The 22,246-nt window shown below is 42.0% G+C and overlaps 1 protein-coding gene across 1 annotated transcript in view; it reads left to right on the top strand.

Annotated features, from left to right (window-relative positions):
* The window catches only part of SHPRH (SNF2 histone linker PHD RING helicase), a 759,436-nt gene that overhangs the window by 679,081 nt on the left and 58,109 nt on the right, over positions 1–22,246 (top strand). The window contains exons 25-27 of the mRNA XM_086927277.1: positions 2,351–2,539; positions 7,106–7,198; positions 19,303–19,389. Of these exons, the coding sequence (XP_086783403.1) occupies positions 2,351–2,539; positions 7,106–7,198; positions 19,303–19,389 (369 nt within the window). The remainder of the gene's footprint in view (positions 1–2,350; positions 2,540–7,105; positions 7,199–19,302; positions 19,390–22,246) is intronic.

A 22,246-nucleotide genomic window follows, 5' to 3' on the forward strand; every position in this document is an offset into this window, starting at 1 on the left:
CCCCTCACCCATGCTATTTACACCCATGTTTTCGTTGTATCCTGGTTTATGCTTCTTTCGTGCTATTTTTGTCCGATGTTCGGCCTGGTTGTAATTGTGGCATGTGTGTTTCTTTGCAGTTCCGTTTAAGGCCCTGTTGCCTATTCACATACTCTGTCCTGTGGAAGAATCTCCTATTTCGCACGTCTTATTTCACATGACCCTCACAGCAGTTGATAAACAATGTCTCCGGTTCACAATGAGTTTTTTGTTGCTCGTTAGTTGTCTCACTCCTGTCTTAAATCTGAATTACGCTATCCAGGCCAGAGTCTCAAAGTCTTTTCTGCTAGTAGTTTTTAGGAGTAAGCACATCTTACTCTGAGAAAAGAGTGAGTGGGCAAGCTTTGTGAAACATCCTTTGGCGATGCTTATCTGTGCAAGATATGTATGGTGTGTGTGTGTGTGTATATATATATATATATATATATATATATATATATATATATATATATATATATATATATATATAAATAAAGAAATAAAGAAAAGGTTAAATTAACGTTTTAGTTAGGTGTTAAACCAAAGTGAGATAAGAAGTAATGTTTAAAAATGGAAAAGCCACTAATATTCGCTAGTCATAGGCAGGGCCATTGGAAATGTGCGTCCGCAGCGTTTTTCACAAAATTATAGATTTGCCGTATATCCCCCATCTGATGCATCATTTGTAGCGTTTAACCCAAAACATGTTTGTTTTTTGCTCAAATGGTTCAAAAGTCACAAAAAATGCTCTAATACCTGTTGCCGTGCGCTCTAAGGTCCTTTGCAAAGCTGGACTGGTCACCTCTCTGTTGTTTATTGGAGTATGAAACTGATACTAATGAGGTGCACCCAATGCCCAGACAATGTTGGCAAGTTTAAAAATGATAAAATAACGAAGTAATACTACTACAAAATGTGCTGCATTGTGTTGTATAATTTGCATATCTTGCTGCATAATTTTCTTAACCCTGCTGCATAATTTGTCTCTCTCCTGCTGCATAATTCCAGTGGCCCTGGTTATAAGTTAGTGAACTAACTTTGACTTGCGCCCCTGTAATGCACTACTTATGACCTCACATATTATATTACTCATGACATGTTAAATGATACCCACAGGGCAGGTCTCTTACAGCCATGCCCTACACCCAAATTTCCCTCCCAGGGTGTCCCAACACCCTGCTGCAAATGGCCTTCATCTGTTTGCAGTGGGGGGTTGGCCACAGGGCCTATGCCCAACCCTTAATGAGCGGCCAATTTACCCACAGGTTAGCCCGTTGCTGCCTGGCACCCCTGGCTCCCCCACACCCCCTTTCTCCCTGTGCCCCTCAGACTCAGAAGCCTATCTCCCCACAGGTGGGCCCTGGCGGCTAGGCCATATGGCCAACCCAGCGCTGCGCACAAACTTTGGCTAGAGGGCCTGGCAAACCTCCTGGCGGTTGCGCACAGTATGGTATTGCCTGAAGGGCCTGGCCTGTGGGCAGCTCTTGCATCCAACCCGCCCAGTGAAAGCCACCACCCATGGTCGGCCAACCCGCCACTCCACATTTTCCATATTTATTTGTACTTTTTTTTCTCATGGTAGACCTGTGATATTGCTGCTCAAGCGTCACTCGTGGTACCTCAAGACTACACAGACTTCACCTATTGAAGCTTTCATGGTCTTGTGGTACCACAGCTTCCACGGGAGTCTCGTGGTACAAAATTGTTTTTCTTCTTTGGCCCCTCTGAGTCCTCCCGAAGTGTCACTGGGTCAGTGCACCCCTGCCTAGCCCTTTTACCCGTATATGTTTTATTTTTTTTACTTTAAGTTCAGGACACTTAGAACGAGCCCCCGTGTCTTGTAATTGCAGCCACAACATTTTTCTTCATGTTCAAGTCTGCCAATCAGATTATTTGGTCCCGCTGAACCAAATTGTCAGACATGGAAAAAAAACTAATTCAGCCAATCAAATGACTCTTTTTTAAAAAACATTTTTATTATGGTTCTGCAGAACTCCCATGAGACCATCTGCCCAGTTACCCCTTCATGAGCACATCTTTAAGCAAAAATTCCTTAAACAGCTGAGTGGATTTACACCATTTAACGAAAAGGATCCTATGTTTTATCCATAGTTGGGATAAAATAATTGAACTTTAAATAATTTAATTTCTAATGAAATTGTCTAGCTAGCCTCCTAAGCAATTATGTATCAAGTAATTATTTACTCATTAAACAACAAAACAGATATTTCAACAAGAAACTATACCAAGAGCTCTCTGACTTTTAACCATTAAAAATGCAGTCACCTTTTGTATAATAACATTCCTTCTCCTTTGCCTTGCGTTTCTCCAGTGGGCTGTATTGACCTGTGGACATTGCTTTTGTAATGAATGCATAGCCATCATGATAGAGCAGTACAGTGTGGGCACACGCAAAAGTGCTATCAAATGCGCCATCTGCCGGCAGACAACATCCCACAAGGAGATCTCTTATGTCTTCACGTCAGAGACATCAAGCGCAGAAGAGGACATTCCTGTTAAGGTAAGCTGCAGACCCTAAAAGCCTGCTACAAATCCCAACGTGACACCTAAACTCTGGTTTCTTATACGTTTTGGAATGTCTTGAAACTATGTGGCTCTGTATGAAATTGTGATATCAGCTGTGACCACTGCTAGTAATCCTGCACGATATTTTCGATAAATGCATCTGTCTTTTATGTGCACTTTACTTGGCAGCATTATCATTCATAATATTTACGTTTCAGGGGTGTGGAATTTAATAAAATATCTACTTGTCCATGAGACAGGTTGGTTCATAAATCTACTTGTCCTGTAAAAATAAATCCCTTTGATGCCAGGTAGTGCAGCGACAAATCATGGCAGCAATCTAATTATATAAGACCTCTGGTAACAGCCTCTGTGATTATGCCAAGGCTCATACTGTAGTAGGGTTTGAATACTAGCAATCCCGTTATTTTGCCACCTACCCACAGATCTACATACTGAGGCTGGAGGTGTGTTTAAACAATAGTTACACTGTTGGAATGCCATATTGAGCCTGCAAAGCTAGCAACGTGCATGTTTTAGGAATTTTCACCTGCTCTTCTTGGAAATTTACATCTGACAAGGGCATTAGTAAAACTTCTTCCGGGTTAGGGAAAAAAGGAGCAAGAGGTAAAGTGAACTGGTAAACGATCAACAGATTATCGTATGAGCAGACCTTCAAATTCAGATATACTCAATTTCAATTAAGTCTGTAATGTATCAGGTCAACGAGTCACAGAACATTGTATACAATTTCACTTTAGTACTCTTTGTTTTAACTCATCTCTGTTTTTATTATGTTAAATTGTGTATTAGAAGGTGCTCTAAATGTATGCTATTTTTTATGTTCTTTTATTGGCTGTATAGCCGAAATAAAGTTTTTTTGACTTGACTTGACCAATCAGAAGCAGCCATTTCAAAGGGTATTAACAGGAGCCAATAGAACACGAGAGGTGCTTCAAGCCCATGTTCTAGGTACAGCATGTCTCAAAGAGACAGTGCACGTGCTGCCTAGTAAGACCTAAAAAGAGTAGAAGGACAACGTCTTTTAGGGCAAATTCCGGTCCCAACCACTAGATGGTGGAATAATGCACAGCATGTAAATCCAGGAAATTCTTCAAGCTGTAAACTTACACCGACAGGTAAGAAAAGTTCCCACTTTTACACAGTCAAAGCAGACACATGTCAGTGCTTTCAGAACCTATTTGGGGCGGTTATCAATTCAAGAGTCCTTCTCAGGCTGTTGTCCAGATGCAATCTTTGCTGTGAAGAGCCTCATTCTGCACAGAGTAGTCTCCACCCTGGAGTACCCACAACAGAAACAACATAAGGGGTTGGGTTGCACACCATTATAACATCAAATTTCTCCAGTTTGTCCTGTACTTTACAAAGCGTGCCATTGGTGACGTGCCCAGCTCCGGTGGCACGTTATACTTGAAGTCACAACAACGGGACACTGTAGAAGTGCCCCAAACCGTGGCACAGTTGCTGCTGCTTCTGCAGACTTCATTATTCATTTTCATCCATTCGAGTCTTAAGTAATCCATTTTTTAACTTTTCAATTCATTTTTAATCCGTTTTAAACCACATGCAAGGATATGCCAATTTTCAAATGTTTCTCATATTCAAGATGGGCCATCCGAGCCTCTTCAATCAAGAATACGTACTAGAGCGTATTTCATCATAAGCAGTTTATTCAATAACCCAATGCATTTCGGGCCTCCACGGGCCCTTCGTCAGGAGTAACTGCTAATAACCTCCATGTTCCTTTCTTAATCTCAACAACAGAGTCTGATTGAAGAGGCTCGGATGGCCCATCTTGAATATGAGAAACATTTGAAAATTGGCATATCCTTGCATGTGGTTTAAAACGGATTAAAAATGAATTGAAAAGTTAAAAAATGGATTACTTAAGACTCGAATGGATGAAAATGAATAATGAAGTCTGCAGAAGCAGCAGCAACTGTGCCACGGTTTGGGGCACTTCTACAGTGTCCCGTTGTTGTACCCACAACAGAGACACAAAGAGGTGTGAGCTTTCTGAACCTATCAGCACCACATTGAAGTGATCAGAAAAAAACAAAAGACTGCTATCACCTGAACGGTCCCTTTCACCTTGAACAACAGAGACTGCAGTCCAACCCTTCACCCCTGCTATCTACCAAATGGCAGTACTGCAAGAAGACTAATCAGCAACTCCTTAAGGAAAAGGCCTAATTGAATATCTAAAGGAGCCCCTCCATTTCAGTGTCTAGGTCCCCCTTCCCTCCCCCCACCTTCCGGAGTGTCAGCAATACACTTCCAGTGTCTAGAAAAAACCCTTACATCAATCTTGTGCACAAGAACAGGCCATGGTCTTCCAAAATTAAATTGCGGGCCTCTATTAGGATGCCCCACTCATACACACAATGTATGTACCACATATACAAACATGCACAATGTACACATGGGATGTTAATGGTAGGATTGAGGTTAGCGCATAAAAGCAGAACTTTACACAAGTAGACCAGTAGATCTCCAGCCCAGTGACACATTTAAAGATCTGGTCACAACTACGGATTCACAATACATGGTAAGAAGCTGTCACAACTGCTCTACATGTGAAACCCGCGACAGCAGCCCACAGATTATAAACTGAAAAGAACCCTTTATGATAGAGACTTCGAACAGCCAATTACTTGCCTTGCGAAAGACAGTTCACTCGGAGGTGGCACAAGGCGATTTCCAACGACGGGGAGAACCCTGCCTTCACCTATTTACTACTACAGAAAACGCAGTGTCCAAGCTTTTGCGTGTTAGAGTTTCCCAATGCGGTTCTCCCTCGCGATGCCTTCTTCCTGGAATGGAGCTTGAGACTTCGGTAAGCTTTTCCGCCCTTATCTCTCCTGCCAGAGTATTGAAAAAGATAAAGAAAGACCAGGTACAAGTCATCCTTGTGACAACGGACTGAAGAAGAGAGTGTGATACTCACTACCTCTGCCCATGAGCATATGTTCTCTGATATGCCTGCCTCTTCGGGAGGAACTCCTGTAGCAACAACAGGTCTGGGTCTTGCACCCGAGTCTGCACGACCTACAGCTCCATGCGTGGAGATTGAACGGCAACTGTTAATGGCTGTCTGTCTTTTTCCCCGAAGTAGGTTGTCACCCTGGCAGCCAGGCGTCCTTCGAACTGTGAATGCAGGATGCTGAGAGAAGTTTGTTGTCTGGTGTTGCTCCAGAGACATTCAGTTTTTACAGGCAAAGTTGTCTGATATTGTATTGTTTCGTCTTTCTCTAGCCCAGCAAGGTTTGCTTTGGTGACACTTAAGAATTCTCTTTCAGCCTTCCTATGTTTGCCCGCTCTGCCATCTCTTTTCAGCTCACCGGCTGTTATGCGTTTCTTGAAGGGGCTGATCCACATGTTCCCACCAACATATTTTATGATGCCACAGTAGGACATCAATTTGATTCTCACCCACTTGATGTGTACTCCTTTTGAACTAATGTGCAGTTGTTTTAAATGCATTTTGACCATAAAGACAGTGATACTCATCGCTAGCACCTCTGATGGACGAGTGAGTGAGCTCCAGGCATTGTCCGTCCAGCAACCTTATACATCTTTATTTCCAAACAAAATCCGCTTCCTTGCCAAAGGTAGTCATACATAAAGGACAATCCATTACTTTGCCGTTTTTCTACCCACCACCTCATCCGTTTTTATGACATCGATTCGACCAGACAACACATAGAATAGGTTGTGGTGAGGCAGGTATGAAGATAGGGGGTGTTCTTCCTTGTTGTTGCTAACAATATAGTTAATAATAACTAGGCTTAACCGAAGCAAACGCTTGCTTGCGATCGAGCGTCTCTAAGCTACTCTTATGGTACAGTTCAGTGTCGGGTCCTCTAGGTGTCGCTGTTTCTCAGAGCTCGAACTGTCAAAATGCTGGCTCACACTGACAAGAAGCACATGGTTCAGCTCAGGAGCTCGGCTCGAAGACGGAAACCGCTTAGAAAGGGGTGAAATTGTGATAGGCGCGTGATTATCCCCGCTGTGAAGGCAGTGTATAATCAGCTCATAGGGCTGATAATGCGTAGCGGAGACCGGAAGGGATAACTCTCAAGTAATCCACACGTAATTAGAGTGTAACACCTCACTTCCCCCAAAACTGCCCAAAATTCCTACTGGGATTGAAAGGGCACTTGCCTTGCTGACCAGCAGCAAATACAAGAGGAGATGGAGCGGTTTGTCACTTGCTGTTATGGAGCAGCAAGGATGCTGATTGGTGGACTGTTGTATATTTCTTCTATGTTTACTTTGTTCAGCTGCTCAAGAGATTCAAGGAAGTTGTAGTGTAGATGCATTGCTTACATTTCTTGCTGCTGGCAAATAGTAAATGATCCTTTTAAGCATAATATGAACCTCCGCATCATGTAATAGAATTCAGAGTCCATTTTCCAAAGTGCCCCGTTTAATCAGTAAATGTAAAAGTAATTCAAGAATCAACTTGTGAGGAGGTTGTTTCAGTGTTTGACGTAATGAGATTTGTTTCTACTGATTTTTTTTCCTTTTGTTTTTACAGGGAAGCCATTCCACCAAAGTAGAAGCTGTGGTTAGGACGCTGAAGAAAATTCAGATTCGCAATCCTGGCGCAAAGGCCTTGGTTTTCTCAACGGTACACCCTACTTTGCTTAAATTGCTTGTATTTATTGTAATCTTGTCGTCTTGTGCTTATTGTAGGTTTCGCTGATCTAGATTTTAATGCTTCCTGTAACCGGCCCCATTAGTATATAAACCAAAATGTTCCTGTACACTTGAATTGACATTTTTAATGCAGTCAGTCATAAGTAATCTATTGTTCATACATTGAGCAAATGGAGTAAAGGTTTAAGTCAATTGGACCATAAAGGTTATTTGGAACCCAATATGGTAAAATGAGGTTGAATTGGGTATTTTTACACAGTGAAATAAAATAGCATCTGTGTCATTATAGTTTGTAGGAAACAACTATGTTATCACTCAGATATATGCGGTGTGTGTTGTCCGGAAGAATTTTGACTCAGTCTATGCACAGAAAAGTACAGAGCAAATAACTGCTTCACCTTTGTTTATTGTTGATACGATATTCAATAGCAATCGATCAGACAAACCTTTTTTCGATAAAATAATAAAAGTACAATCACATCATAATTAATATTGTAAAATGGAGTACAGCAAGTCACAGTAAAGTGCATGTTACAACGATGCAGAATGTAAAATAGAAATAACGACAATTTCTAACACATAAGAGAATATAATGAAATGAAATGCTAACAATTAACCTTCCATTGAGGTAAGTGCTCCGACTGCTGCTTTTTAAAAACTGCTAATCCCGACACATACCTCAGCATTGTCCAAAAGTTGCAGGTAAAGCAAGAATATTCAGCACTGCGTGGACACCATTTTTTTAATAAAAAAAATCTTTAAATACAAGTTAAAATACATGCTAAAATATTAACAAAAAACATAAAATGTTATAATGACTGAGAAGACAGAAGACACATCATCACATGGACAAGCTGGCAAGCTATTACTATACTAACCCGACCCAAGAGGAAAACAAAATACACGCCAAACTGACCCCACCCTAAACTGGAAAAGCAGGGACCTTTCCCGCAACCTTAAATGGAAATCTAAAAACAACTGCTTCATTGATTTTTCTTGAATGAATTTGATCCTTTGCAGAACTTTTCGCTACTTTGTTCCTTAGCCTTTCAGATAGATTATACTCCAAGAATCTGAGATTTATCAGCCACTTATATTTTAAAGAAATCCAGAGAAACTATCTTACTTAGCGAATTCTTCACATAGGATAACCATGGTAACCTCCGCCCGTACTGACAGGATAAGCAATCTTTAATGATTTTCCTGTTCAATCCGGTTTCCTGAGAGGTCCAAACAGATACCCAAAGCATCAATAGAGCCAGATGCACTAAGCCAGAGATATACTTCAATGCCAGTTCCCAAATGCAGGATATAGTTTGAGCTGGCAGGTGGAACAGAAAAGGAGGTGTCTACACATCCGATTTTCCTCAATTTGGAGTGCTGCAGGATTGGGGTGACCCAGTAAAGGCAGCATTTCTGAACGCCCTAGAGGCTGCAGCAGACTAAATATTGCACCTGTTGACCTAGACATGTCCAAGTCAACATTTCTAACCTGGGTGTGCCAAGTACCTAAAGAGTCAAAAAGAATTCCTAAATAGGGAAAACTATTTACCTTGGTCAAGATGTTACTGCTAATTTGAAAATTAGAAATACTCATGTTGCCCGGGCCACAGGCCATGATGTGTGATTTGCTGAAGTACGTGTCTAGGTCTAATTCACCCATAAACGATCTGAAAAAATTTAAGGAGGGCATTCGGTCTACGGGCAGTTGGTACCGCACCATGCACGTATAGCGAAGCAGGAACACAAGAAGCCCCCATCATGGGTTTATTGTCAGAGGGAATGCAAAGAGTATACAATATCTTGGTCAAAATACAGTCTTGACTTACTCCCCGAGAAAGGTCAAAGGGGTGTTTCGCCATAGTGCCTCAGAATATGTCACTTTAATAAGAGGTATTAATTTTAACATGAACTTGATATTATACATGCTTCGCCCCATCGTCATAACAATTCCATTTGTGAACTAAGAGGCAGATCAGTTATCATGTGCCCCTTCTATGTGGCTTAGATCCTTGTTGTACATGAAGCACCATTAAATCAAACCCAATAGGGTTTTGTACAGCGCACATTCTGAACTCCTATTTCTAGTCACTGTCATATGTTAGTAATAAGGAGAAAGAACATACAATGAAATGTTTGCTTAGTATCCTACACATTGCTCAGGGGAAGGAATGATTTATCCCACGTTTTCTAATTGTGCAATTACACCACCAGATGGGTATCTCTTTCTCTCTCTTGTTTTACATCACAGGCCAATGCTTTGTCTTTAATTCCTTGCGCATACGGTTATAGTGTGGGTAGCAGTCAGAAGCCACGTGAAAGCTTGGCTTTGTTTGTGTTCAAGGGTCCAAGAGTACCTCCATCCGAGCCAGAGCAAGGCATCTAGCTTAAGCCTTCAGTGGTTCACCCGCTACTAGGGGCATCACAGGGCACGGTGTCCCTAATTTCATAGTGCCATTGCTTTTCATTTTTCTATAGCTTCTACACGTTACCAAAGTCCTGTCCCTCATTGTTACCACTTAAACACTTGCAAAATCCTTTCCGCTACATTGAGAGACCTATCCTAGGTGGTGTCTCAGGTAAGGCAATATAGCGTTCAGACTTTTTTTCACCAATACATGGTACCCCAGCTACTGAAGGAATAACTTGCCTGGCATCATACAGTATCTCTAAATGCATGCATGCTGGGTTGGTTAACATCATAAATTTGTGAAGCTTTCAGAGCTGGCATGTGCTGCTTAGCTCCTTTGAATCATGGACATTTGTGAGCATTTCGTAGGTTCAGGAGCTGCTATTTACCATCAGTAGGACAGGTTTGACCTATATATTGCTGTCGTAATATAAGTGACTTATTTCACATTGTCTCAACTACAGTATTCATTAAATAATGGTCTTTGACTTGATCACTATACAACTGTTCTGCATTATTGAAGTGTTTTGTGCCACCTAAATTTTGGACTTGCAGCGCACATGCAATCACGCCACCCTCTGCTAACATAAAGGCTCCTGAAAAACAAACTTTACCATCTGGTCTAGATACAAGGCCAAAGTCAATGTCTAAGGCTCTACACCTCAGATCTTCCAATGAACCAGAGAAAAGGAACATCATTTTATATCCAAAACATCACTCCAGTGGCTGAGAAGGCATCCTCAACAAATTTAATTTAATAACCACGTTTTGTAAAGTTTTACTAGGGCTAAATTTGATCTCCAGTGACATCTATACAGTTGCATTCCGCCCCCGAATTGACAGGGTAGTTAATGACCACACTGTTGCATTTTTAACCCCTTGCGTGCTCGTGACGGAACCGTTCTGTCACGAGCCTCGGGTGGGCTGTGCTGGTGACGGAACGGTTCCGTCATGGCCAGCTCGCCGCGCCTGAGCGGCGCGAATTCCACGCCTGCGCTGAAGGTTCTATTAGGCGGGCGGAGCCGTGACCGAACCGTTCCGTCACAAGCACAGCCCACCCGAGGCTCGTGACGGAGAGGTTCCATCACGAGCACGGGAGTGCCACGGGCCCCCCCTCCCCTTTAGCACTGCGGCGGAAAAGCCGCCGCAGCTAACGGGTTAAACGATTCCTTTGTCCAGCTGTTGAAAGAAAATTGTGAAATTCTAACCAATTGGGGAATTTAATTATTTACTCCGGCCTGAGGGTCTTCAAAAAGGCTCCTAATGCTGGCAACACAGGAAATAGCTCACATATTTCCCTCTGTTCATGGAACATCAGGAATAAATGGGATGAGCACCAAACGTGAAACGCAGAGGATACTAAAGAACTTTGACATTATTTGCTTCCGGGAGACCTGGGCTATGATTTTCTTTCTGATATCCGATCACAGTCAGTATTTTAGGCCTGCAATCCTTTCCTCACATTATAGGCATGCATCTTGTGGAGTTTCCATAAATATCTAAAACAGATTAGCAGCTAACCTCTGCCACCTCCGCATGAACTTGGACACACCTCCTTATAAAACATATATTCAGCAGGATTGCCAATGGGAAGGTAAAATCTTTAATTATTTGCAACGTTATCTGAATTCTAGCCAAGAAAAGAAAAAGAAGATTGCAGCAGCTCTGCTGGATTTTATTCAAAATACTCCCTGGACACGATATGTGAGGGAAGTGGCATGTTTCTTCTGGTGCTGGAGACACACGTTTGCAGGTGCAGCTTGCTCTGGAGAGACTCATGTGGGCCAACCAACATGGCTTCAAACTGACCAATCTCTCCATGTGACCATCACTCTGGGCAAGATCTTTCAAAACCCCCATCCCCCTTTCAATGTGATCTCTTGTAATATATAGTGTCTGGGACTCCTTCAAACAGTGACTCTTGCCCCCATGTACATTGTGCCACTTGGCTAACGCTGCCAGGTGTGCTGGTCTGCTCGTGCTGTAGTGTTTGAGAAGAACATACAAGCATCAGCAAGCAGACCCTTTGCCACCCTGACCTAAACAGCTCAACGTGGACCCTCTCCTTGCGTTAGTCGACACAGGGCGCTTATGCCCTAACACCTCAGGGGTGTCCTTGTACACATCTGCCACTGCAGGCTCAGCCTCGCCCGATCACGTTGTGCATCCTCTATCCCTTGGAGACAATTGGACAAATTGGATATCATACTGGAGGCCATAGAAAAGGCCCGCACTTCATCGACGTCCAAAATTGACAATGTTGTCACTGATCCTACACTGCTCCATGCAGACCATCACAAGCAGGCTGACAGAGTCCATACAATGGAACAATCCCTCTCTGATCTCCAGCCGAAGTCTCAACAATTGAAAACAGACCTGCAAGACCTTACAAACTGGCTCCGGACCCTTTGAGGAGAGAGCCTAAGATGCCGAAAGGCGATCCAAACGAAACAATGTCAGTCATAGGCCTCCCTGAAGCAGTTGAGGGACATGATGTGGATACATATGTTGAAAAGTGGCATTGAGAACTAATTCCAGCAACCACACTCTCACAGTTCTTTTCCATCCAGCGTGCTCATCGCGTCCCCGCCCGAAAACCTGTTCCTAGCTCCAATACAAGACCACTAATATTTCGATTGCTACACTATTGTGACCGGAACTCAATTCTAAGGGAAACTCGAAAATTACCTGACATTGTGGTGGAAAATGCATGTGTCATGTTTTTTCTTGATTACACCTTTCTAGCTGTTAAACGTCTGCTACGCAAACTGGAGTTGCGAGACTCATTGTTATTCCCCGCACTCCTACTTGTAGTGGCGGAAGGGAAAACAAGGTTCTTCGATCCCCCACAAAACACTTAGGACTGACTGGAAATGTCTGGTTGAGTATCCGCCTCCTCCTCTGACGCTAAGGACTCCGCACAACATCCCACTGAAAAATCACGCCATGCTACCTACAGTTGTAAGCCGGGCAACCCTCTTCGGCCTGCAGCAGTTCCAAACCTGGTTCAGATCACTGAAAGACGCTGTGCAATACAAGTGACCGCCCAGTTTCATGACTCCGCGCCTGGTTTTGACCTAGATGATGACTCTTGACTATTTCGAGTGATGAAGGCTTCTCCACCACCTGACCGTCCAGGACCCAATCAGAGGTCCTTTCTGTTGTGACACTGCAGACGTTAGAAGACCTCATCAGACCATTGAAGCCAAGAATTGCAGCACTCCTCATATGTCATTCCTTCAGAATAAGTATTTGAAATTGCATTATTATTGTCAGGTTTCAAGTCTTTATTTCGATTTTTAACAAATCATAAAAGACACTTTAAAATACAATAATAAGTCGAACAAGCAAGATAATAACGGTTTTGCTAAAGAAAAAAAACAGAAACATCAAAGAACAATGACTAGGCGCATTTCGAGCAGACCGAGAAAGAGAAAATAGTTAAAAGAAGCATGCTTGGATGATTTTGAATTCTTACTCGGCAAAAGCTCCTCAGAACTATTTGGGCTTGGGCTATGCAAAAAAGACAAAAATGAGCTTCTTAAAATACAGATTTGGGCTGCTGCCCTGCATCCAGCATTTCCCGCACTGGTTAAAAAAGAAAGCAGGTTTGTCATGCCGGCTATGCGGTCATAGAGAAGAAGACATAATTCACTTACTATCCTCTTGCGAGAAATTGTTGGATGAGAGGAAATCCCTTTTAAAACAACACTTTATTCGGCTTGGGATACGTACACGAAGGAGCGCAGTACTAACATGCTTTTCATCTCAGGACCCTCAATTGAGCTGCAGCCTGGTAAAATTTTTGAAGGCTGTGGGGGACAAAATGCCATGTCCAGAATATTGAATTGACTTGGTTCCAACTTGTCTTGTAACACAAATCATACTTAATATCAAATACTGAGAGATAACTGAATGGCTGATATGATTTTAAAATTACTAAGAAAAGAACATAAATGTTCATACAATGATGGTTTTAAACATATGTGATTTTACATTGTGCTTCAATTTTTATGTTTTGTATTGCATTGCATTGGTTTTAATTAACTGTGCAAATAAATTACTTACTTACTTACTTACTGCATTAAATGTCAGTTACAAAAGAACCTGAATAAGTTAAATAAAAGACACATAATGTTTTAAAGATACATTACAAATCATGTTAATTAATGGGCAACCATTTCATACTTGGTATGCAAAAGAATGCAGATGGGAAAATCTGGAAGCAGGTGATTAAAGTAATAACATATTTTGTCACTTTACGAGACACTGTGTGGGCCCTGGGAGCTATAACTACATGTGTTTTAACCTTAACAGCCAGGCCCAGCCCAGATATTTAGCCAGACTTACAACAAAGAGTTCAGAAGTGTTGGTCTTTAGCGCCCGAATGGCTTCCGCAGATGTTTTAATTGGTAGTCTTTGAAACAGTGGTTTTAACCATTTCTTTCGGGGTTCTGAATATCTGGGACAAGCAAAAAGAAAATGTCCCTCTGATTCTTTGTGACCTGGGCAGCACTTACAGTTAATCGATAACCCTGTGGACCATTTGCTAGCAAAAGAGTTCAGAGGCAAAGACCCCACTCTGAACTGATGGTACAGTTTTTTATCTAGCGGTTTAGTTATTACATCCCAGTAGGGCTCTCGGGATAGGTCAAGTTTAAATGTTAGAAACCTGCCTGTAAGGCTATTGTTGCTAGAGATTGAAACTCTTTTTAAACGGATCGATGCCCAGAACAGGGATTTGAACTCTTGCTTGGAGGGGAAAGCATTGCATTGGGGGGATGACCAGAGATGTTCTAGGCCCATGTCAGTGAGGGTGGTTTTGACAGCAGAGAACCATGGAATTTTCCCAGATCCAGTGAGTGACCTGACTTCGGTTAGTTCTTTTGCGAAGAGAAACAGGTCAGGGGAGGTCCATATTCGTCTCCACAGGGCCACCGGCCTAAATCTAGCCATCTCGTTGATCGGAGGGCACCCTAGATCTCTTTTATCTTTTTAAATGTCTAGCATTCATTTTCTTATTGTTTGCTTGCCTTTAACTCTCATCAGACTGGCATAGTGGGGCGAGAGGGAGACTTCACTTCTTAGTACTAACATTGGGGGTGGCGCCTCCGACAGTCCGCTGCTGAGTGGTGTAGATGACTTCTCCTTTCAACCTGGGGTTTCTTGCTCTTGGGCAAGGGCATCTCCAAGCCTCCCCCTTCCTTCTTCCACTTATTGTTCTTGATTCACGTTAGTCTAAGGTTTTGGCAGACACTTTTTCGATCTGCCCTGATGGTATTTCTTGTTCTGAGTTGTATCTTTTAACTGTTGCTCTATTTTGTTATCCAGACCCCACACCGACAGCGCACATACGAGAGACACTTGCATGCCCCATTCCTTCACCTGTTGCCTCCCCATTGTGATGGCCTTTGCTCATACTATCCTCCACACACAGAATGGCACACACTAGCATCATAACCTGTAGTGTGCAAGTTCTACCTACCCCTTAATGCCGCTATGCGGTTTATTCAGATCTCAAACGCCATATTGCACACATCGCATTTTTATAGTAATCACATTTCACGGTCTCGGAGGCAACTAAACTGCAACACGATGGCGAGAACAAGTTTTCGCCACCATTATTCCTCCGATGCACGAGGCGTGCTGGTATGGGTTTGACCTGGGGGGTCCCCTTCACTACTCAAGACATGGTCATAGATCCTGAGGGCCTATATCTATTTCTTAAGGTTTGACTGGACAGATGACATATTCTAATAGGGAACATGTATGCCCGCAAAATGGACTACATTTTATTTCTACTTAAAATCTCTGATGTACTCTCTACTTTGAATGGGCTCTCATGGCTAATTGGAGGTGATTTTAATAGTGTACTAAATGCCGACTTAGACAGGTTGTCGCCCCTCCCCCCCTTTGCCACGCACACATCCCACTTCCAATGCACTTGTGCTACAGAACTAGCTACATCAGTGGCACCTAACTGACATCTGGCTACTACGTAATCCGGTCACACTGGTGTATTCCCTTTGCTCTGTGCCACACGACCTACATATACGAATTGACCGCCTAGTCAGCACTCGTAACCTTGTTCGCTCTGCCACTCAAATAGACTATTTAGGCCTCACCCATTCCGATCATAATCCCCAATATCTTCGCCTTGCGTGGGATCCAGGTCCCCCATACCCTTCTAGCGTCTTCAATATAAGAAGGGCCTCCATTTCGGTTGACAGTTGGCGACACCATTGAAGATTACTTTGAACTCAATACAAGAACTGCCACCTCGAGGTTGATTAGATCGGACGCACTAAAGGTGACAATCAGGGGCCATTATTAAGGGGCAAATGACGCGCTGAGTAACAACTGCCCCAAGAATCTGGAACTCGCTACCATCCTCCATCAGAAGAATGCCTTCTCTGTTAATTTTCAAAAAGGAAGCTAAAACCTTCCTAATGAGTAAATTCCTCCAATAACTCTCCTTGATCGCACGTACCGTCTTTTATCATGACTTTTGTTTCTGTGCATAATCTCCTGTACTGCTTGGCACTCTGTGTACCAAATCTCACTCCTTCAAATGTTCTTCCGGTTCTCTCTGCCTTTTGCTATCTTTTGTCCCCCGTATACAATTGCTGGTTTTTCCTTTTTTTTTTTTTATCGCTTACATGTCGCTCGCTGACTTTGGTTCTGCACTGATTATTTTATATAACTCTGGCTGTTGTCCTATTGTGTTCAATTCCCAAGCCCCCATTACTTGCTTTTTGCCTACGCCTAATGCTGTACGTAACGTGTTTATCCCTGCAAAGTGCTCTGATACCCTAACGGGTCATGTTCACGCTCTATTAAACCTCAAATAAAATAAAATAAATAAAGTAGATCACAGGGTGCATATAATGTAAACAGATCAGTAGGTTACTGTTTTTGAAAGAGACATCTTTTTGTTACTTGCAATTTGTAACTTAAAGTCCTAATATAGAAAAGTGAGCTATTAACTTTCATCATAGAACTGCATACGCACTGCAAAGTATACGTTATAACATTGATTAATGTTGCAAAAAGGGTTCATTTGGCTAGAAAATGATTCTTATTATTAAAGAAAACTCCCAACTATTCTGTTTCTTTTTCGACTCTGAGTTTGCCCTTCTCCACACCAAGCACTCTTAAACTATGCAGCCTACCAGTATGGATGACATATGACTCCTACACTTTTAGTCCTTTGGCTTATGTAGCATTTCCTATACACTGATTTACACATGTATGATTGATTGTCTCTGTGTAATGTGTGTGTGATGCAAAGTGCTCTGACACCCTACACTTGTAAGAGTGGTGCTATATAACTAATTCAATGCATCTGAGAGAGAGTGGTTATGGAGACTTGGTCACTGTTAAAGGGTGCTAGTGAGAGAATGCATGGTGGAGGTGGTCATTGGGGGGGGGGGGGGAAGGGGGGGGGGGTGCCAACAAACATTGTCGCACAGGGCGCCACCTGCACTAAAGCCAGCCCTGAAGCCCAATGCATGTCCACTGAAACGCCCAGTTTTGGCTTATAGAATTCTACATTGTCCATAGACCTTACTTCACCCCGTCCAAATTAACCATTATTTTAATGGAATGGACGCCACTTGCCCCGGTTGTCATCAGCTTGACGCTGATTTTCTTTACATGCTATGGATCCGTCCCTCCCTACAGCATTATTGGAGCAGGAGCATACATCTCTCCACATGCTTGGGGAGGCCTTCCTTGCAACACGGGAGGCCTGCCTGACAGGCCTTTATCACAGAGACCAGAAACACAAAACCACCTCCCGCTTCCTGGATCTGAGACTACTAGTAGATAAACGCTTTATTACCCGTAGTTGGAAATCTTATGAGCCTCCTACATTGGGGGCCTGGTCAGATTCCATTACCACATGGGCTCGGGCAGAGTGTGCGGCGCTTCACAAAGAAGACCATTTCTGTCCTGCAAATTCCCCATCTCCTCTAACTGGGACATGATCCTAACTGACCTCCATACTTCCCTGCAAAATGACGATATCACTCATAGCGATGCCTCCAGACCTCTGACACGCAAAACGGAAGCTCGCACACCATTTAGAGTCTGATATTTTCACTTTGTCCTTATGGGTCATATTCTGTCATACTGTGTCAATTTTGAAGTAATGTGCGCTGTTTATGTGGAAATTGTATAGTTATTTTTACTTGTTGTTTTTGTTTCTTGTTCCTTATAAAATGATTGTTTACTGATTAGTACATATATTGTTGCACTCTGAGGTGTGATACCACAATCTTACTGAGTCATTGCCAATCAGAAAATGGTTTGATGTGTGAGTCTGCACAACTTTAGACAAGTTCATATATATCACTATATCTAACAATGTCTTGAACATTGTTCCTAAAGCTGATAGGCACCTCCACCATCTCCACTGACATACATACATGTGTGTAACATGTTCTGCTTTGTGTTGTGTGTGAAAATTCAGTAACAGATTAAACAAAAAAACGACACAAAGGTAGACGCAATTTCTTAACTTTATGACGCAAGCTGTGCAGGAAAGACCCGATAGGCTCCTAATTGTGGCTCAACTGCCAGTGCCCCCTGTGGTGTAGCCAAGGCACGTGCCGGAGCCAGTACGGCAACCTGAACGGAAAGGATTAATCTGAGGCCAAAAGCATATTTCCTTCAACTGCTGCATGAATGACAAATTGCTCCTTAAACCTCCGCCTTGCTAAGAACACTTCCAGTGGCATATACAAATTTTAATCTGACTTTAATGTTGCGAGGCGAAAAGCTGATGTTGTTAGAATGCAGAGGGCCCGGCATATCACATTATCGGCGCGTATAAAGGAAAGAGTGCAGTCATTGGCACTCCGATAAAGCTATTTCTTGTGCCAAGTCACAGTTTTAACATACTTATTTATTTGTCCATTTTATTGACTGTGGCTCGTCTTGCTTTTAAATTGTTCTTATTAACTGGTCTTATGATCTTTTTTTAAAATTCTTGCTGATTTTAATAGAATAACTATTTTAATTAATCCTATCTTGAAGTGTAGTTAAATGGTATTCTTCTTATCTAACATGCTTTATATATCGTTAAGACCATATTACTTGATATTCAGTGCTTTCCTCAATCGAATATTTTAATGTTATTGATTCATTTAGTATTCCAGTTCTGATAAGCTGAGGAGTTACAGTATTTGTTTCTACTAACACTATGAAGAATTAACAGCTTTGAACAAAAAATGTGGTGTTTTACGAAGATGCGTTAATGCTCCTATGGCAGAAACTCTTTTAAAGTAATCTATAGCATACATGTAAAAAACTTTGTTTGGAGGGTTTCAATGTTGGTATATGCAATGGCTTCTTTGAACTTAGTAAAATATTGTACTTCTTAGAAAGACCTTCATTGGTTTTTGGAAATACAATGCCTGCGAGAAATAGCCTTTGCTTGGAATGTCTTTGTTCAACTAATATCTTCATGTTTACATCCATGTTTGCTTTCCCGCGAACCTGAATTTCTTTTATCTGTGTACATTAATCGGCATCACATCTCGTGAATTACTGCATAAAAATCCGCAAGTGGTGATTGTATATGCTCGAATGTGGAATAATCATTTGGAATGCAATTTTCCTTAACAATAATTGTGGAAATCTCAATCTTTTATATTTTCCAGTGGCAAGATGTCCTGGATATTATCGCAAAAGCGCTACAGGACAACAACCTGGTTTTTGCTCAGATCAACAAAATTCAGAAATTTCAGGTAAGAAAAAATGTAAAGTATTGCATTTCCAGTCCCACCATAAAAAAATAAAATGCATTACATAATATTAATGTTCAGTCATTAATTGTTTTCACGCCTCTTTTAAAAAAAATTATCTCCATTATCAAACTGATATCAAACATTAATCTAGAAGCCGCCTATTACTTTTTTTCTTTCTTTTATTAAAGCAAAAACCACTATATTGTTTAAAAAGGTTTAACAAGTTAACCAGTAACTGTGCACAACCATTGTAAAAAAATTCAAAGAAAACAAACATGCAAACATCATGTTTCCTGTGTTAAAGAAGTAGACAGAGGGCCAAAGATTGTCTTACTTAATCACATATTTTTTTTTAAAAAGCATTGGCCTGGTCGCAGCACTGTAGCCAAATGATTATTATTGATCACGATATTTGTTGATCGTTGATCATACCTTGGTAAAACACTGGTTGGCATTCTATCAATCCTGAGGAGTGGAATTAGAAGTCCAAGGTTACTAGAGGAATTCATTGTGGCGGCACTCCTCCTGAGAAAGCATTCCTGGGAAAGGGTGGGAGATATTGATTAGATATTGTCACATTTGTGGCTCTTGGTGGAGAGTCTGAGCAGCGTTAGGATGAGTTCATATTAGAGACCCATTCTGAGATTCAATTCAATGCCTGAATTGAGTTGAGACCGAGGTTACAAAGCAGTGGCTGGAAAGGGCCACACCTCACATTTCCAGCAGTTCTAATTCTATCTAGGGATACTGATAGTTGATGGCAAAAGTTAAATGTGCAACCAGGAATTCTGCAAAGTGAGAGGGTCCTGTTTTCACAAAGGCTGTTGAGAATAAATATATTGTTCACGTTATTTAGTGCATGGGGCATTTTGGTAGATTTGTTGCTGGTAGAAAAATCTTATTTCAGCAGATGTTATTTCCACAGGAGATGGGTGATCTGTGTTCCCTGCAGTTGACTCCTTCCTATTCATGCTCTCTCTGATAATTTTTACATAGGGAATTTCCTTCCTGTGAGTTGTTACGTAAAGTCCAGAACGCCGTGCTCCATCTTGAGCAGGCCGATACGCCATTCTCTATAACTTTTTGCAGAATTACTGACATGTCTGCCTGTGACTCAGATGTCGTGTGTCCTTCTTTTTCCAAGAACCTGTGAAAGTGTCAAGCCATTCAGAGAATTAAATCAATAGGAACACCTGGTGCGACAGCATTCTGGGAAAAGTGTCTTGATATCTCATTTTCAAGGTCAGACGTGTAACATAAACAGTTTAGTCTGAATTGCCATGTTTTTACTTTCTTTGTTTATAAGAATGCATCTAATACTTGCATCTTGCTGCACAAATGTCATGCCAAACATTCCTGAAGTTATGTCAGAAATCACCATCTCAGATAAGATAGCGTATAAAATGACTGCCACTTGACCACTTTTCAGGAGAGGTCCTTCAGCCCTGAATATTGTGCAAGATAATGTCAGAGAAGATCTTGATTGCCAAATTGCAGAGATTACATCATGCTTTATGCTGAAAACTGATAACGAGCCAAGTCCAGGATGAGAGGGGCTGATGCAACGCATTTTCCTTTTGTAGGGAACACTATCACCCTGACTTTTGATAACTACAGCTTTTTTGCTGGAAATAGGCATGCAGAACATCGATTCCCCCTAGGAAACTCTAGATGCAAGTAAAGCTACTCCATGCTCTTCAAGTGTAGAGCATGGAAGTAGGTTTTTGGTGTTAAGTTGATATATCACATTTTAACTAGGGTAGAAATATAAATTGTATTCTCATTCGCAACATGCGATAAAATGCACTGCTGGTGGCGGAAAGTAGTCAATGTGATAGATTTCCTGTTGTCTTATGCTGAAGTAATTGTGTTTCTGATGGATACTTCTAATCCTAGCTTCCTCACCTTTTGAATTCCCCCAGATGTTAGATAGCTTTTAGAACCTTTTCAGCATTTGCTCGGGGGCAGGTTTGTGGTGTATTCAGACTCTGCAGCAGCCTCGCACCACCTCCAGAAGCGACAGCACGAAGCCACATATAGGTGGCACCCTTGCTGGTGTGACTGAAAGTCTAGTGCGATATTAAAACTTCAGTTCTTGAACACATTTCTTCAGAAGAACAAGTGAAGATGTTGACTCTGCCTCTAAGCCTCTCTGCCCTAGATCCGGGGATCTAGATTGTGTTCTTGGAATTGCAGGAAGTGTACTTTAATGTGGCCTTGCTGCAGCCCCACAAACACTTTCTTTGGTTCGTGGTAGTAATGGAACACTTTTAGTTTTCATGTTCTGTCCTTTGGCCTCACCTTGGCCTGCCGGGTATTTACAAAGTTGATGGTGGTGGTTTTGGTTAATCTTTTGCAGGTTGGGGATACATACATTCCTCTACCTCGACAATTGGCTCTTGAAAACAAGTTCACCGTATTCAGTCACTGACCACCTACAGACAACTGACACATGATATCATCCTTGGATTTCGCCACAAACTAGTGGAAATCCCACATACAACTAAGGCAGAGAATTGCCTTCCTAGGGGCCATTCAGGACACAAGTCAAGGGCATCCAGGTGATGATCCCAATGTTTCATGCTCACTCCTGTGTTGTGGGGCAGATAGTCTGAGGCTTCTCAGCCTTGTGCATACTTCTTGTTCTTTGACCAATCAATTGCCCTGCATAGCTTCAACCCATTAAACCAGTAACCCATCTAGTCTATACATTGATATATACATGGTACTGGGATACTTTATCTGATAGAGACATTTAGTCGCAGATTCCTTACCTTTGAATTATCCTCAGACAGAAAGATTTCTACAGCAGTACCTCTGCCCTTCGGTAGGGGGCGTCAAACAACTTTGTAACAAT

The sequence above is a fragment of the Lissotriton vulgaris genome, chromosome 6, assembly GCF_964263255.1.
Source record: "Lissotriton vulgaris chromosome 6, aLisVul1.2, whole genome shotgun sequence".
Classification (NCBI taxonomy): Eukaryota; Metazoa; Chordata; class Amphibia; order Caudata; family Salamandridae; genus Lissotriton; species Lissotriton vulgaris.